This window comes from Gobius niger (assembly GCF_951799975.1).
Source record: "Gobius niger genome assembly, chromosome: 7".
Lineage (NCBI taxonomy): Eukaryota > Metazoa > Chordata > Actinopteri > Gobiiformes > Gobiidae > Gobius > Gobius niger.
Genome location: NC_136858.1, coordinates 20,921,796 through 20,938,148, shown reverse-complemented (window position 1 = coordinate 20,938,148; position 16,353 = coordinate 20,921,796). Strand labels below are relative to the sequence as shown.

The 16,353-nt window shown below is 40.2% G+C and overlaps 2 protein-coding genes across 2 annotated transcripts; both read left to right on the top strand.

Moving 5' to 3' along the window:
• The first annotated feature begins 907 nt into the window (after positions 1-907).
• Positions 908-8,308, top strand: pank1a (pantothenate kinase 1a). The gene is made up of 7 exons (XM_079559649.1): positions 908-1,055; positions 1,142-1,347; positions 2,833-3,086; positions 3,550-3,726; positions 4,066-4,189; positions 5,081-5,206; positions 5,293-8,308. The coding sequence occupies exons 1-7, from the start codon at positions 926-928 to the stop codon at positions 5,350-5,352; spliced, it is 1,077 nt and encodes a 358-aa protein (XP_079415775.1). The 5' UTR covers positions 908-925; the 3' UTR covers positions 5,353-8,308.
• Positions 8,309-10,228: 1,920 nt separating this feature from the next.
• On the top strand, positions 10,229-16,091 carry LOC306965942 (monocarboxylate transporter 12-B-like). The gene is made up of 9 exons (XM_079560551.1): positions 10,229-10,358; positions 12,136-12,400; positions 12,803-12,906; positions 12,978-13,121; positions 13,418-13,513; positions 13,602-13,773; positions 14,084-14,581; positions 15,502-15,761; positions 15,833-16,091. Exons 2-9 carry the CDS (start codon positions 12,297-12,299, stop codon positions 15,970-15,972), a joined length of 1,518 nt encoding a protein of 505 aa, XP_079416677.1. The 5' UTR covers positions 10,229-10,358; positions 12,136-12,296; the 3' UTR covers positions 15,973-16,091.
• Positions 16,092-16,353: the final 262 nt, after the last annotated feature.

The window sequence follows — 16,353 nt, the reverse complement described above, 5'->3', positions numbered from 1 at the left end:
AGAACCATTGCGCTGCACAAATCGGTTGTGAAATAGAACATCTGATCATTATGTTCTTCAATCACTGCACTAGAAAAGTCCCAAGCACACAGGGATGATGTTTCTAACTTATCTGTGTTTGCAGCCTTGCAATGTATTTTATTACGCGTCTGAATTCAAGGCATTGTCAGGTCAACGCAGGCTTTCCACTGTCACAGCAGCAGCCACATTTCATCAGCACAACGTCCTCATTGTGATTTTTTTTAAGCGTTTCGACGCCCAAATTATTTACCTTCCAAATAGCTTTACATAAAAATCCGTTGTTCTCAGGCATGTCGTCTGTTGCGTTTCAGTTGCATTTCTATAGTGTCTTAGGATAGGAGTAGTTAATTTAAATCTGTATGTTGTATAGAGAATATGAGCACTCTTATTTGGAAAACCTTCTAGTCTTTTTCAAGTTGTCGAGGAGCAAAAGCATTACTTGCAAGTAACCAGAATTATGGGGAAGATAAGCCAGACACGGCCGAACACCTCAAGCTGACAAAGATAAAGAAGAGACAGAACATAAAAAACACGGGGATAAGGTTGAACTTTTATTGTCTTTTATAAGGTAAATTTGTCTTTCGCTTGCCCTGCTGGGAATTGCTACATAATAAACCAGTTGTACACTTGTAAGCTTATCAGAACAACTATATACTAAGAGAAACAAAGGACAAAATAAACATAAAACAGGACAAAGGACAAAAAATGTCATGGGTGGGGTTTGTGTTACTATGGCAACTAGTTCCTTCGTCATTATACGTTTTAAATTGCGTCCAACTTTGCCAAATCCAATATTTGATCAAATTTAACTTTCAATCCGATTTCACCCGATTTGCTGCTGCAACCACTACTTACAGAGCAAACATGTCTCCTCTATCTATCTTCAGCCTTCCCCTGGTTTGGCATGGACATCGGTGGCACCTTGGTGAAGCTGGTGTACTTTGAGCCGGTCGATATCACGGCAGAGGAAGAGCAGGAGGAAGTGGAGAACCTCAAGTCCATCCGCCGCTACCTCACCTCAAACGTGGCCTATGGTTCGTCCAAACACACACTTTTTACACATGTTGCATTAAACTCATGACATAGCTTTAATATGCTCTTTTTTTGTTTGTTTATGAAGGTAAAACAGGGGTGCGGGATGTCCACTTAGAGCTGAGAAACCTGACAATGTGCGGACGAACAGGGAACTTGCATTTCATCCGTTTCCCAACACAGGCCATGCCCCGCTTCATCCAGATGGGCCGCGATAAGAACTTCTCCAGCCTGCACACCACACTCTGCGCCACTGGTGGTGGGGCCTACAAGTTTGAGGATGATTTTAGAACTGTGAGTTTAAAGTCTATTTGCAGAGCTTAGTGATGCATAAGGTGTATGTACTCCAAACCAAGTCTTTCGAGCAACAGTAACCTTATGAATACTTTTTCATCACTCTGCTGATGAAAGGTAGAACTGCTGCCTCTGTTGTAACACACAGTGCATGAGTGAAGCAAACTGCAAACCGGGGTCCAAAGGCTGTGAAGCTCATGGTCCTGTTTTAAACAGTGTTTCTGTGGTGTGAGGCGGCAGCTCATGAACAGAGACAGAGCTAGAGCTGAGAGCAGGAGTGCAGCTAACAATCATAAAAAAGGCCGGGACGCCGCTGGGATGCACTCTGACTGGATTTGGAAAGTATGAAACACAAAAAGTGATCTAATTGCCAATAAACTGTGGATTATTTTATAATTACAAGAACATTTTTAGCACTGTGTGAGGCTGATTAAAGCAGTTATTAATAATCTAATAAATAAATCACACTTTTGTAAAAAAAAAAAAAAAAAAAAAAAAAAAAATCCCCAACTACTGGTCATAGTTTAGAAAGAACAGCTGAATATCTTAAAGGGGGGGTATTATGCAAAATCGACTTTTTCAAGCTTTACATCATGTTATTATGTCATTCCCTCATTAAAAACATGCCTGAAGTGTTGCCTTGGCACATTCACGTATTTTTGAGTAATCTGTAAAAACTCTGATGGCAGCCATTTTAGGGATAGGTTTGCCTGAGTCCTCCTAGGAACGGCCCACCTCCTGGAGACGCCTCCGACCTTTCGTCACCAGCCGAGTAACCAACCACTGCTCCTCAGCAGAACCCCCTCCACACTGATGCCACAGACAGCGTGTGGAGGGGGCGTGTCGGAAAGGATCAGAGGTTCTTAAAGAGACAGAGGCCTATTTCAAGACATTCGCTACAGCATTTTGAGAGAGTAATTTTATACAAGGCAGTTATTTTAATTTACTGCATTTACCGACCAACAGAAGGTTTCGTCATCATTGTAGTGTGATATAGACTGGTGCTATGTGATTGAAAAAAGCATAATACCCCCTCTTAAAAAAAGTCAAATATCTTACATTTATTTTTCAAAACTATTTTAGAAAATTAAAGTAAATGAAATCAAAACAATCTAAAATATGTTTATCTGACCTGTACCTGCATAGTATTATATATCCACATATTCAGTTTTACCATTGACTGTATTTTATTTTGTTCTTTTACTCATAATGGGTTAATATGGCTCACATCTCTACTGTGTCAGTCACATACATACAGATTAATGCAACATTACAGACAACAGATACAGGTACAGTTACTATAGGCATTTGTTTAGTGTCCGTATGGCAGTAGGGAAAAAAACTGTTCTTCAATGTGTCTGCATTGTCTTTCAAAGAACTGACATTTGATCCCAATTGTAGAAAAGCAGAAATGTGCTGTAAATAGGCCCCCTTTGACCCAATTCTGAACCTCCGTCTCTCTGTGCCCTCCTGTCTGTCCTGTAGATGGCTGACCTGGAGTTGCTCAAGTTAGACGAACTGGACTGCCTGATCCGTGGCCTGCTGTTTGTGGACCGAGTGGGCTTTAACGGGCACCCCGAGGGCTACTACTTCCAGAACCCCTCGGATACTCAGAACTGTGTGAAGAGGCCCTGCACTTTGGACAATCCCTTCCCCATGCTGCTGGTCAACATCGGGTCTGGAGTGTCCATCCTGGCAGTGCACTCTCAGGACAACTACAAACGGGTGACTGGTACAAGGTCCGCAACATCATCAACATAGATTTAAGTCATAGTAATTCAGGTTAAATGAGTTATGCGATTTACGCAACACTGTATTTAGGCTGTGCAGTTGTTAATTATGCTAAAAGCTAAGCAAAATACTTATTTTTTTCATTTCATGCTTAAAGTACAACAACTATTGCGCAATTATTTAATGTTTATGGTTGATGCTCATTGAAAGGAGCCCTTCAATGTAACTTGTGTACATTTGACTAAAGATGGTGACAGCCTTTTGCCTTTTTTGAAGTGTGTGCTTGGTATTTTCCAACTTGACAATGTAGCTGACAGTAAAAATAAAGGCAAGCCTATTCTGTCATTTTTGATGGTGGCGGTGTATCTGTCATTTAAATATTTGTTCTATAAATGGTGGCGCGATTGTTTTATCACTTGTGCTTGAGACTGACTTTTATCTGGTCTAATTGTTAATTGTTTGCTTGTGCAGTCTGGGAGGAGGCACGTTTCTAGGACTCTGCTGCTTGCTCACTGGCTGTGAAACATTTGAAGAAGCACTGGAAATGGCCAGCAAGGGTGATTCCACTAACGTCGACAAGCTGGTCAAAGATATTTATGGAGGAGACTACGGGCGCTTCGGGCTGCAGGGCTCAGCCGTGGCATCCAGGTCTGAACATGTTAAAAAGTTGTCTGTAAGATAACACTATTTATGCAATCAAAACAACACGCTTTCTAATCAGAGTGGTTATGATAGCAGTCTAGTGTTGTTTTGAGTTCAAAGGTTGGTCTATAAAGAATAAGGTGAAGTGTTTGCATCATCCGCTAGTTATGATGTGATATTTATATAAACACGCTCAGGCAAAAAACATGTTTACTGCCCCTCCCGTAGGTTATCGTGACATGATCACCAGTCACCAGTTGTTTTGCTGTCATTGTTTTGCCATTACAGATTTTGTCTTTCCATCCTAATGTTTTTTTTTTGTTTATCCGTTTATTTGTTTCCTAGTTTTGGCCACATGATGTGCAAAGAGAAGCGGGACAGCATCAGCAAAGAGGACCTGGCCAGAGCCACTCTTGTCACCATCACTAATAACATTGGATCCATAGCTCGCATGTGCGCTGTCAATGAGGTAACTGCATGTCTGTGACGCACATGATGTCAAAAAACAGGTTTTGGGATTATTCTAGTTCATGTCAATCAGCTGTGAGACGTTCTGTGCTCTGTGGGCTTCTTTACAGTGTTGCCTTGTGACATAGCAATCAAGCAGCATTGTACAGGGCTATCACAGCACACAGACACTCATCACGTTTCCCTGTCTGTTCAATAGCTTGTTGTTATATATTTGTATATATATTTATATTTATATATTGTCTGCCATTGGAATGAAAAGTATACATGAACTGGAGTCCACTTTCACATAATGACGTCTTTACTTAAAACTTTGGCCCCGTGCACATTGCACAATAGTGCGTACAGTGTGAAGATAACCTCTGTGTCTTCTATGACATTTTTCATAAATTTTTAACCAAATATCATAGTCTGACCTAACTGTAATCATATTTTAGTTGGGAACCTAGTTATGCATTAAATCTAAGTGACAGTCAAATGGAAAACAGAAGACAGAGTTCTGCAGGATATTACTCTCTCACTCCACCTTGTGGCTGGAAAATTAAAAACAACAATATAATAAGATAAGATAAAGCTTTATTGATCTCAAAAATGGAGAAATAACTTGTCAGTCAGCTCTCAAAGACACTCAGGGGTGCAAATAGTCAGGAAAATGTGCAAGCAAAGAACAGGATAATGGTCAAACAAGTGATGGTGAAAATGAGGGATCGTATGAATAATACACACTTTTAAAGAATAGAAATAGGAATAATAAAAATTACAACAGAATATAAAATCTAAAAAAATCCGAAAAGCCAAGTGGCTGTCATCGGTGATAATTACAAAAGTAATTTATATGGAGAAATCAAATGTTGTTTGTCATATGTTTATTGTATTTGCTTTTTTCCTGCAGAAAATTGAACGTGTGGTATTTGTGGGGAACTTTCTTCGTATCAACACTGTATCCACCAAACTGCTAGCATATGCCATGGACTTCTGGTCCAAAGGGCAGCTTAAAGCCCTCTTTCTTGAACATGAGGTGAGCAACACAAAAACATGTTCTCAGTAAATTAAAGCAGATCTTTAAGTTCTTCAATGAATTTGTGTTTGCCTTACTTTTCTCAGGGGTATTTTGGAGCAGTGGGGGCTCTGATGGAGCTGCTCAAAACGTCTGAGGACCTGTGACAGCGCTGTCCCGCTCCACTCTACTGTGATGTCAACAACTGTCTGTGTTTCTCATGCTGCTGAACGGTCTCGCTGAGGCCATTAAAGGAACTCTGAAGGGGAGGGGACTGTAGAAACTGGGAAAAGCCATTTTATTAATTTATCGTCTGTAAATAAGGATAACGTCTAATATTCTTCTCCCTGAATCCCCAAGCAGAGTCTCCTCATAATAGAGATTTTATTGTAAGATTAATTTATGCTCTAATATAATCAGCTTTAGTGATTCCTGTAACCTGTGGGAGGCACAGAGTGGTTTGTATTTTGCTTGTCTGTGTGAAGAGCTACTGTAGCATTAAGTTGTTAACGCTGTTGTGAAACAGTTGTGCAGGAATCCAGTTTTTATCTGACTCGTAGTCTACAGTTTACACACACTTGGGCTTACAGTCACGGTCAAATGAAGTGCCAGTAGCTGTAATTGTTGCACTAATAATTGCCACAATGCTACAAACGCACTGAAGCCAATTTCTAAAAGATTCATTCAGCTTGCCTCGTTCAAATCAAACAAACCATTTTTATTGTACTGATACTGATTTTTTTTGTCTTTATTTTTTGCTGCCTGCATCGATATCATCAGTACTGTCCAAGTCTGGCAACAACCTTTTAACCACGCTGAGCTTTGCATTGTTGGGACCAAGGCATTGATTTCCAACTGGTTGCACTACAGCTCTACTTCTTGCATTCGCTGTCACTCTTTTTGCCCAATGACAAACAGCCCAAGTGACCTAAACTACAGTGCCACGCTGCTGCCTTGAAGAGTGTTGAGTGCATGTTTTATTGAGGGAAAGGACCAAGATGCCTGGCCTGGAGGGAACCAATTCCTGAAGGCATATGCAAATTTCCAGTAGGCCATTACAATTCAGATCACAGGCTTAAGTGAAAAAGGGATTCATAGGCATTAATGTAATTATTTTCCTTTTCACTCTTTGTAGACAAATCCATGCCTCATAGCTGCGTGTTTAATAATTTATTTTTCCAAAGCACTATGACATCTATATGAGGCTTGACTTGATTGCAATGTTAGTTGTGTTATACTGAAACAGTTTGAAGTTTTAACAGTAGCCCCCTTTTGTTTTTCTGTCCGTGTCAACATACAGCACTGTACTGTATAATGCCTTTTGTTTTATCGTGCATTATCTTTTTTGATTGAACTTCACTTATGGTATGGTTCTAACGCCTGATCAACCCTTGACTTGAGATTTTTTGCTCCTCAGCCTTGTGGGAAGAGCGTTTTATATACATTGGATAATTGTTCATTATTTTAGAAAGTGAATAATGAACGCTCGAGTTTAAATGTAGGAAATAATGCATTTTGTTTTTACAAAGTCCAAAGGACCTCAAGAAAACTGCATGCTTTTGTGATTTCAGTGAGTAGATGCTGATGATAGTAGCATAACGAAAGGGGGCTTAATGCACTGCTCACGCAATGAAAGAATTTTGAATATGTAAATGACGGGTCAACTAATATAGCATCTAATTACTGGTTTGATGTTTTACCTGTGCTGTAATAATGATGCATGGCATATGTAGTGCTTTTTGTCCCATTCTGTTCTTGCCTTGTCTGTTTTCATGTTTGCTTTTCAAACCATAGCCTTGAGCAGGTGCCACCTCAGCTTCTGATTCCCATTACCCCCACATTGGCCTTTACTTTGACGTAATGCACGTGTTCCTTCACGTTTTTATACATTTTATACATTTTATTACATTTAACAATATAATGGTATCAATGTGGCTAATGAAATTCACCTGTACAAACTGGAATTAAGCTTCTATAAAAACATATGTATATTATCCAGTCCTGAGGCATTAACATGTGATCCCCTTACAATTGTTTTTGGATCCCATTGAATGTTTGTACTGCATTCAACAGTTTCCAGTTACGGTACTTTATTGTCACACATGTGAAACAATTCACATTGTTTTCTTCTTTTTTTTTTTTTTGCTTTAGAGATAACTTCAGTGTTCATTTTATCTCAACATCAGCCAACATTTGTATAATGACTCTACACTACAGTATATGTTGTAACTGAGCCTGAAATATAGCCCAGAGTATTTTACTACTAAGGGACCATGTCAGTAGAGATTGTTGCAGTACTGAAAAGAATGGCTAAGTAATCACCCAAGTATCCACATGAAGGCTATGCAGTAACCCCTCCATTGATAAAACATTGCAACAGGCGACAAATCACACCCTTTCTGGTGTTTATATTGATGGTTGTTGGTAATTTTTTTATGTTTTTATTCAACCCTGGAAATATGCTGTTTAAATCTTGACTCCTCTTGCATTTTCTGTCCTGCCAATACAGAAAGTTTGACCTGTTTAGGAACCAGAATTAGTCCTTCAATCTATGCATCTCACTGTATTTACAACTGTGTTGGAGCTCCAGATCACACTGGTGGCCCTAAAGAAAGATAGTTCTGTGTTGTTGTTTTTTTCAACCAACATCATGATACCTAATATGGTCCAATTTCCTGTTGTGTAAACATGTCATTGCAACCCTGGCAGGACCGAACCGTGCTTCTAAATGTATTTGATTGTACAGAGATTTTGTAAATAATATTTATGTTATATCCAACACCAGCTTTCTGTCAGATGATGGAGTTGTTAACAGTCTGAGTGCCAGGTTTCCCAAACACTCTGAAATTCCAAAGCAGTCGCCGCTTGAAGCATGTGGAGATAAGATACTGTTCTCTTTGACAGCGTCAACACTTCTGTATTGTCACTTGTTTAAGGCTAATGGGAGTCTCAATGGGCTGTGGGGTGTTCAGGGGAATGAGCGCTGACGGTGAAGCTCAGTGCCGCTGCAGCTGAAGTCTAAAGTTTAAAAAGAGGGTTAAAACAACTAATGAAAAGACTGCTTTGTGCAATGTACTATGTTCTGATGTGAAGATATTTTCTTTTCTAAAAAGGAATAAATCCCAAACTTAATACGTTTTTCTATCTGTTTTCATACAAGCTTAGCATAATGAACAGGTGAAACTCGGGAAAACTAGAATATCGTTCAAAAGTTTATTTCATTATTTCATTTATTTCTGTAATTCAGCTTGAAATGTGAAAGTAGTGCGATATAGACTCATGCAAAGTGACATGTCAAGCCTTTGTTATCATTTTGATGATTATGGCTTTCAGTCCATTTTCAAAATATTCAAATTTTGTAAGATTTATAATTTGGGTGAAGATGCTTAAGATGCCAGAATAATAATAATAAAACAAATAAAGGCCACACATATCTCACTTTGCTTGTAATGAGTCTATCAATTTCACAGTTAATGTTGAATAACAGAAATGAATGCACTTTTTAACGATATTCTAATTTCCCGAGTTTTACCTGTGTGAATTAGGATGACACATGTAAATTCAAGATCGTCTTTAAATTTTGATTAAATTCATAAGATAAATGAACTTCTTTCGCCTGTGAAACCACTGTTGTCAGGGTGACAACAGTCACTGTGACATTCGGAGTATGAATATGTGTGGGCGTTTATGGACAAAACAGAAAATTTAATTGTTTTATGATCTATAACTTTTCTTGCAAATCTACACAAACAAATCTCAACTTGTCCCACTTGTGAAGAGGTCACTCTGATTGTTGTCTGGAAAACTGATACATTGATACATAATAAATTGAGTCCATGGCACAATAGTCTCAATGTAAAATGAAATTCTCTATACTAGAACCCTTTACGTCTTCTATAGTCTCTGATGTATAAAAGTGGCGGAGATGAACGGCTTCAAATGATCAACAATGTAAACCATGGTTGTACATTTACACACTTATACCTATCAATGAGTAAAACAATGAACTCAGAAAAGGGCCACACCAACAATGCAATGTCTGGTGTCCAACATAACAAACCTCTGGGCAACAGCTGTATGGGGTCAGAGGGCACAGATCAGACAGGATGCCATTGGGGAACAGAACCTAAAAATTCAGGTTCATAATTGTTTCCAGATAGGTGTCAAATGCTCCTCTAAAATTCCCTGGTGAACATGAATGCTTATCTTCAGAAGTACTTTGAGTTCCATTCTGTACATTTCACATTTCATTTTGTTGTTAAACTATCTTACTGTACTTGTCATCACTGCAACATTTAGATAACATGTCCCATTAAACTGCTGCAGTCAGGGCTTGACTAATATAGATTTGATCATCATGCTCTCCCTTACCCGCCTCCCTCCTTCAGAAATGTAAAATTACTAATAGTAGTGATTTTATTTGACTAATCATTCCATTCCATCAAAATACATCAAAGTTCAGGACAGACTAAATTTTCTTTTAAGTGCATGATGTGTATACATTTAAAGGGGCTAGATGCAAGTTAGCCATTTTATACTCACTACTGCCACCTCAGGCCATACGTGTAACCGCACCTTCTATATTAAGCTCGTGCATGACGGCGATTCGGACCCGAAGTGACACCTTTTTGAGTGACAGTGCAGGATTTTAGAGGCAGTTGTGGTGAATATGTCTGGGCTCTTTCTACACATTAGGACATTGTTTGGAACATGTAGGGGGAGGAAAAAACATAATTTTGCAACATATTTTAAACCCCGTATAGTCCCTTTAAAGCAGGTCTTGTCGAGGTCCACGTGCTCACTGGCGAACACAATTGCAAAGCGACGAGTGAGAGAAAATGACTTACTGTCCAATCTTTGACTAGCTGCTACTTTCTAGGCCCTGCCCTCTGATAATTCATCCAGTTAAGACGTGCACATGTTCAGACCTGTATGCAAATGTTTTTTTTCACTGCCCTCCCCTGGACACCCTCCCCCTCCCTGGTTTCCTCTCCAGGAGCCGCTGCCTCACTGGCTTTACAGTGGCTTTACAGTGGCTTTACAGTGTCTTCAGACGGCTTCCCAGAGCTCAGGCAGGGCTGGTCTCTGCTTCTCTGCTTCTCTCCTCACTCTTCACTGGCATGAGGCGCTGAAGCAGACAAAACAAGGAGCTGGATAAATGGCAGCTGATGAGGTAGGCCTAAAATCTGAACTTTTCATTGTGTCTGAGCAAACATATTTGTGTCTCATGTTTCCCTTCAACCTGTTAAACCTTTGTGCTCACAAGTTTGAAAGTCACATTTTTCCCCTTAGCGTGTAGAACATCCATAGCGTCTGTTTGCTCAGATCTGTTGCTACAAAACGTTTTGTTTCTTTACTCTGAGTGACAGTTTTTTGATGCATCAGAAGAGATGTTGTGATGACAGGACATTTACTTTGCAGAACAAGCTCAGCTGATAAACTCCTTCAGATCAATATGCAAGCACAGAGGTACAGCTTGTTTGTCCAGTTGAACCTACAGTGCCACAGGTGATGAAACCGGACAGTGTGACCTTTGGACATTTGAGCGAGGGTGGCTCATTAGGGATAAAGCATGTATTTTTTAGCAGCCTATGTAAAATTTACCACTGGGTTGCTTTAAGTTATCTGAAAGTTGTTCTTTGGATTAGAAAGAATTTGCAAAGGGAGACAGCTGACGGTGATTCTTTCTTACTTTTTAAATAGGTATTAAAAAACCAACTACTACAATGAGACTTCAAATTCTGTTACTGCAAGTACCACCTCTCACCTGAGTGGGTCTTAGTAATGACTTTAGTCTAAGCGGGTGAAATGCAAGCAAAACGCCGTTGGAAGAAACACTTTTTACAATGAACATACAATAAATGTACTTTTAGGACCAGGTTCACATGGGGGTTTGGGGATGAGGTGTTGCAAGACTTTTTAACGTGTTTCCAGGCAGCTCCTGCTCTGACACCCTCCTCGACAGTATTTGGACTCTCTTCAAGCCGACCGCCACGTGGGGATGACCCCCCCCCCCTCTACTCACTTCTGATCCCACTCGTGTTGAATGTCCCTTTACATGTTAAGGCACGTTACATGGCTGACCTAAAAGCCTCACGTTACTGTCAAGGAGAGAGTAAACAACATTAACAGAAATAAAAATGTCCAGAAAAGAAAACACCTATACATCATCACACTCTGCCACCAAGTCCTTAATTAACTTGTTACGGGACACTTGCGCTGAGTCAAGATGGGTAAAGAGGTTAGAGATTGGGTTTCACTTCCCCAGGGAAAACAACTTATACAGAGTATATGCTCCCGTCTGGTCATAGAGTCATAGAAAGCCGAGTGAATAGAATGACTGGGGATTTCTAAAGAGTCACTTTGAAGGTTTGTGGATTTTTGTCTATAGCTAACTGATGTGAGAGGAAGGTTTAAGGCTGTCAATATCATTTGCACGTGGGCAAGGTAAAAAAATTAAGTGGGTCACTTTAAAATTAAGTGGGTCACTGTGGGTCATGTCTTTTCTTTCTTTCTTTCTTTCTTTCTTGTTTGTGTGTGTATCGTTTTGGCATATTGTTTTCTCTGTTTGAATTTATATTTTATGGGTATATTAACCACAGTTTTTACCCTCCACACCAAAAGCTTTATTACAGTAATGCTGTTCATCTTATGCCAGAGAAAAGAACAACTTTCATAAATTCTACCGCCATCATTGTTGTAGAGTTTCTACTTCGATGATGTAACTCACCCGTATGTTACTGTGCCCTGAAGTGCTTTCATGTCAAACACATTGTTTCTAAACGTTTGTTCTGCAGCTTTCTGGGAACTGGCCCATCAGGCATAATTTTAATCTTCGCTTTTGGTCAGATACATTTTTCAAACTGCCCTTTCAGGAAAGCAATAATATCAATGTCCAGGAGATGTCATTTAACTGTTATCATTTTGCTTTGTTTTGTTGTTTTCTGCAGGGGTTGAAGAATAGGTCAGCGGAAGAACATGCGGACATCACAAAAACCTCTGGATTTGATCTAGTCCTGACTCAAACCTGCTAACCCTGGTTAAAAACAGCCCGAACACTCAGAGGAAGAGTTTGCACAGACTGCACGAGTGTAAGAAAGCGACTGGAGCCATGGCTGAGGACGCCAGAGGGGCTAAGGCCAGAGAAGGAGGCTGGGGATGGATGATCGTGGCTGGATGTTTCTTGGCAAACATCTGCACTCGCGCCGTCACCAGGTATAGATTCCTCACTCCAACTACATTTCCTTTTTCATTACGTCCATAAATCTCACGCCCTCTAAAGCGACTGGCAAGCAGCGTTTCCGAAAGCTTTGTTCCACCATTGAACAATTACAGTCACTATTTTTCGCCACTGCCTGCCACACGGCGCCTCTCAGGCTCAAAAGGCATCCACATGAGAATTCACCAATAGCACTAATCTATATATTGCAGTAATATCATGGTAAATAAGATAGAAATAGCGTGAAAACATAGTGTAATAACATGGTATTTAATATGAAGAGTGAACTACCAGGAATATAGGGCAAGGATTTCCTGGGTAATAACATGGAAACAGGGCACCAAAATGTATCCTCACTCTATAAACGTAATATTAATCATTCCTGTTTTCATTTGCAGATGTGTGTCCATATTCTTTGTGGAGTTCCAGCAGCATTTTCAAAGGGATTATTCCTCGACAGCCTGGATCCACAGTACGATTGATGGGATCACAATGTTTTGCGGTAAGGCCTGTTCGAACAGCAGACACCGTCAGTTCTTTCAGCACTGTAGCCATGTGCCTTTGTCTCTCCAGCTCCTCTGGGGGGATTTCTGGGGAACCACTTCTCGTGCCGCTCCATAGTGATGGTGGGAGGCCTGCTGTCCTTCACCGGGATGGTCATCAGCTCATTCGCCAACAGCCTGGCGTTTCTGTATGTTTCCATGGGCATTGTTACAGGTAAAAAAAAATATGAATTTCAACCTAAAATAAAGATATTTTGCTTCACGATGCTAGATTATTTGCAACATTGATTCGAGCACAGATCATAGGGCTGACCATCAAAAATAAAAAAGACCCACCAGTTGAGAAGCACTGCCCAGAAATATTTAGACAGAGTTCAAACACAAAATATGTTTAAACTAGTCACTTTCCACCGACTTGTGTGGGTTGTAATCTAACTTTTCATGTAAAATTAACAGAGAGGGGTAAAATAGAACATGTAACTAATGGCTTTTTTGTTTTTTATTAACCAGGGCTTGGTTTCGCACTGAGCTACACACCAACAGTGGCGATGGTGGGAAACTACTTTCATGAAAGAAAAGCATTAGCGTATGGAATCGGCCTGTCAGGTAATTACAGTCACAGTGGTTTCGCGTCTGTGTTGCTTGTACGTTTGTCATGATATTGTAGTTCCTTGATATATTTCATCTTGTGCAGGGAGTGGCATCGGGACGTTCATTCTGGCCCCTGCTGTTCAGCTGCTAATTGAGCTGTACTCGTGGAGAGGGGCCCTGCTGGTCCTTGGGGGATTTGTGGCCAATCTGTGTGTTTGTGGGGCCCTCTTGAGGCCCATCAAACCAAAATCTAAGCCAGATGACAGGCAAGTACTGTGTGTTGGTGTACTCTGGGCGTTCATTGGGGCACCCTATACATTACACTGCAGACAGTAAGATGATGGCTTGGGTTTAAAAAGACCCAATCTGCTGCCAAATTCCTTTTGAGTTAGGTAGACCAAAACAGAATTATTTGTCTTGTCTGTGTTTCTGTCTTTTTTCTTTCCTCTGGTCTTAATCTGTTGGGGTTAAATTGTGTAGCGTTAGTTATAGTCATGACTAGAACTAATCTGAGAGGAAAGTACCAGGGAATTGACAGTCATGTATTTACATTAACGCGTCAAATGTTTGTTATATTTACCAAAGGAAATGGGAAACCAACATCGCTGCCTCGAAGGACTTTGTGACACCAGGAAGAGATTCACAAAACAACGAAGTGATGTGTTCAGATCTCACCAAAGAGGATCTGGCTCAGCTTGATCGAAACAACTCAAACAATAACAAGGCCATGGAAAATAACATTGTGGACCGTATGAATCAGAAGAATAAGGTCTCCGATAAGGAAGACCAGCCGTTTTTAGCTCAGGATGCTAAACTTACCCACAGGGCGAAGCTGCAAACCTGTGCGTCCCGTCTGTGCCTGGAGTCTAAGGAGGAGCTGAGTTTCCTGTGGCATCCAGACTTCCTGATCTTTTTGGTGTCAGTGCTGTTCATGGCTTTCGGCTGCAGCGCTCCCCTGGTGTACCTGGTGCCGTACGCGCTCAGTGTGGGTGTGGAGCATCAGAGCGCAGCCTTCCTCATGTCCATATTTGGAATCAGCAGCATCTTGGGCAACATCACCTTTGGGTGGATCACAGACAAGCCGTAAGTGGTGCAGAAATGTGTCTTCAAATGTTTAGGCTTCTATTCATTATTTATATGAATTCTTTAATTATTATAATATATATATAACGTCTACACTGAGTATCCTACAATATATTAGAATAAATAACAGAAATATAACAAAACATGTGTGGGGAAAAAAAGGAAAAACAAATTTCAGTGGTGTGAGAATTCAGACCAATAACAACTCCAGATCGTTTCCATTGTACTCAGTCATAGTTGTGGTGTTTTGAAAACTTACTGAAGTCACTACATTGGAAGTGTAATATCTTTTAAAGTGCAATGGGTTTGCAGAGTTTATGAAAGGTAACCAATTTTCTTAAATTAGTAAACAATAGTTTGTGAGAAGTGAGTAAGTGTGATGTAACTGGAACAAGTTGTTCTAATTAGTTACTTTGCCATATCACAAAGTGCTTTTGGTCAGCAATGTACTAGGCTCAAATCCAAATGCATAAAAAATACATAAAACATGCAGTATTTTGAACTATGTTCTGCTTACTCACAGTGTGCGGTGTTACATGATATACTACGCCATTATACTTCATATTGCATCATATTACATGCACAATGGGTCACATGTGAAGCCACAGTACCTCAGTCATTATCCAAAAGGGAGGTGGATTACATAACAGACAATACTGAGGTTTTCAAATGTAGTTCTGGTCTTACACTTTAGCATATATTGGCCATGTGTGCCATATAAAATGTGCTCTATAAAGAAAGGAGGGGGAGACATTTGGCTGAAGTGAAGTGGTTTGTAAACACCAACGTTAGAGTTTTCTCTCCCAAGTGCCAAGTATTCAGATGCCTTTCTTTCTTGAAGTTTATTCTATTCTATAGCAGAGTTTAACAGTTAGTTTAAATCCACTTCCAATACAAAAAAACGTATTCATATTTTTCAGGTGCTTGAGGAAATACCGCCTGATGAACTATATGGCCGCCATCCTGGTGGAGGGGCTGTGCTGTATGTTCCTGCCCTTCCTGCAGTCCTTCCCTGTCCTGGCTGTGTGCGTTGTACTCTATGGGTATTTCGATGGGGCTTACGTGGCGCTCATCCCCGTGGTGGTATCGGATGTGGTGGGGCAATCTTCTTTGACGCCTGCTTTGGGTGTGGTCTATTTTCTCCACGCAATACCCTACCTGGTCAGCCCACCCATAGGAGGTATGACAGCGATTACAGCAGTGTGTGGCTATCCGACTGGAGCGTTACATAATGTTCTTGTCCTTCTGCAGGTCTCCTTGTCGATACAACCGGTGCGTACATCTCGACCTTTCACCTCTGTGGGGCCTCCTATATGGTCTCTGCTGGAATATTAACAGCCGCAATAGTAGCCAAGAGGTGGCGTGGGTCCAAGTCCAGTTCTGTTGTCTAATGCTGCAGAACGCTGCAGAAATCCACGTGGAAAAGCAGCTTAATACAGCAGACTGGTCTGCAAGTATTAATGCCAAGACTTTGACAACAAGACAATCATGGGACTAAATGACAAAAAAACAAAACTTATGCTGCCAATTCATGTTTTGTTCTGTTTTGTTTTTTCCGTATTTTATACTTCATGCAATACAGTGTGCTCAATTTCTATACCTACATATTATGTAGGTGTAGGTGTATTATTACATGCCCAATTCAATATTTTATCTTTATAAGTTTGTATTTGTATTTATTTTCAATAATGAATTTACAAAACGTATTTAGTCACTTAATATGCAAAAATCCTCAGGTACAAAAGACTGCCTGTATCATTATGTAAGTATAT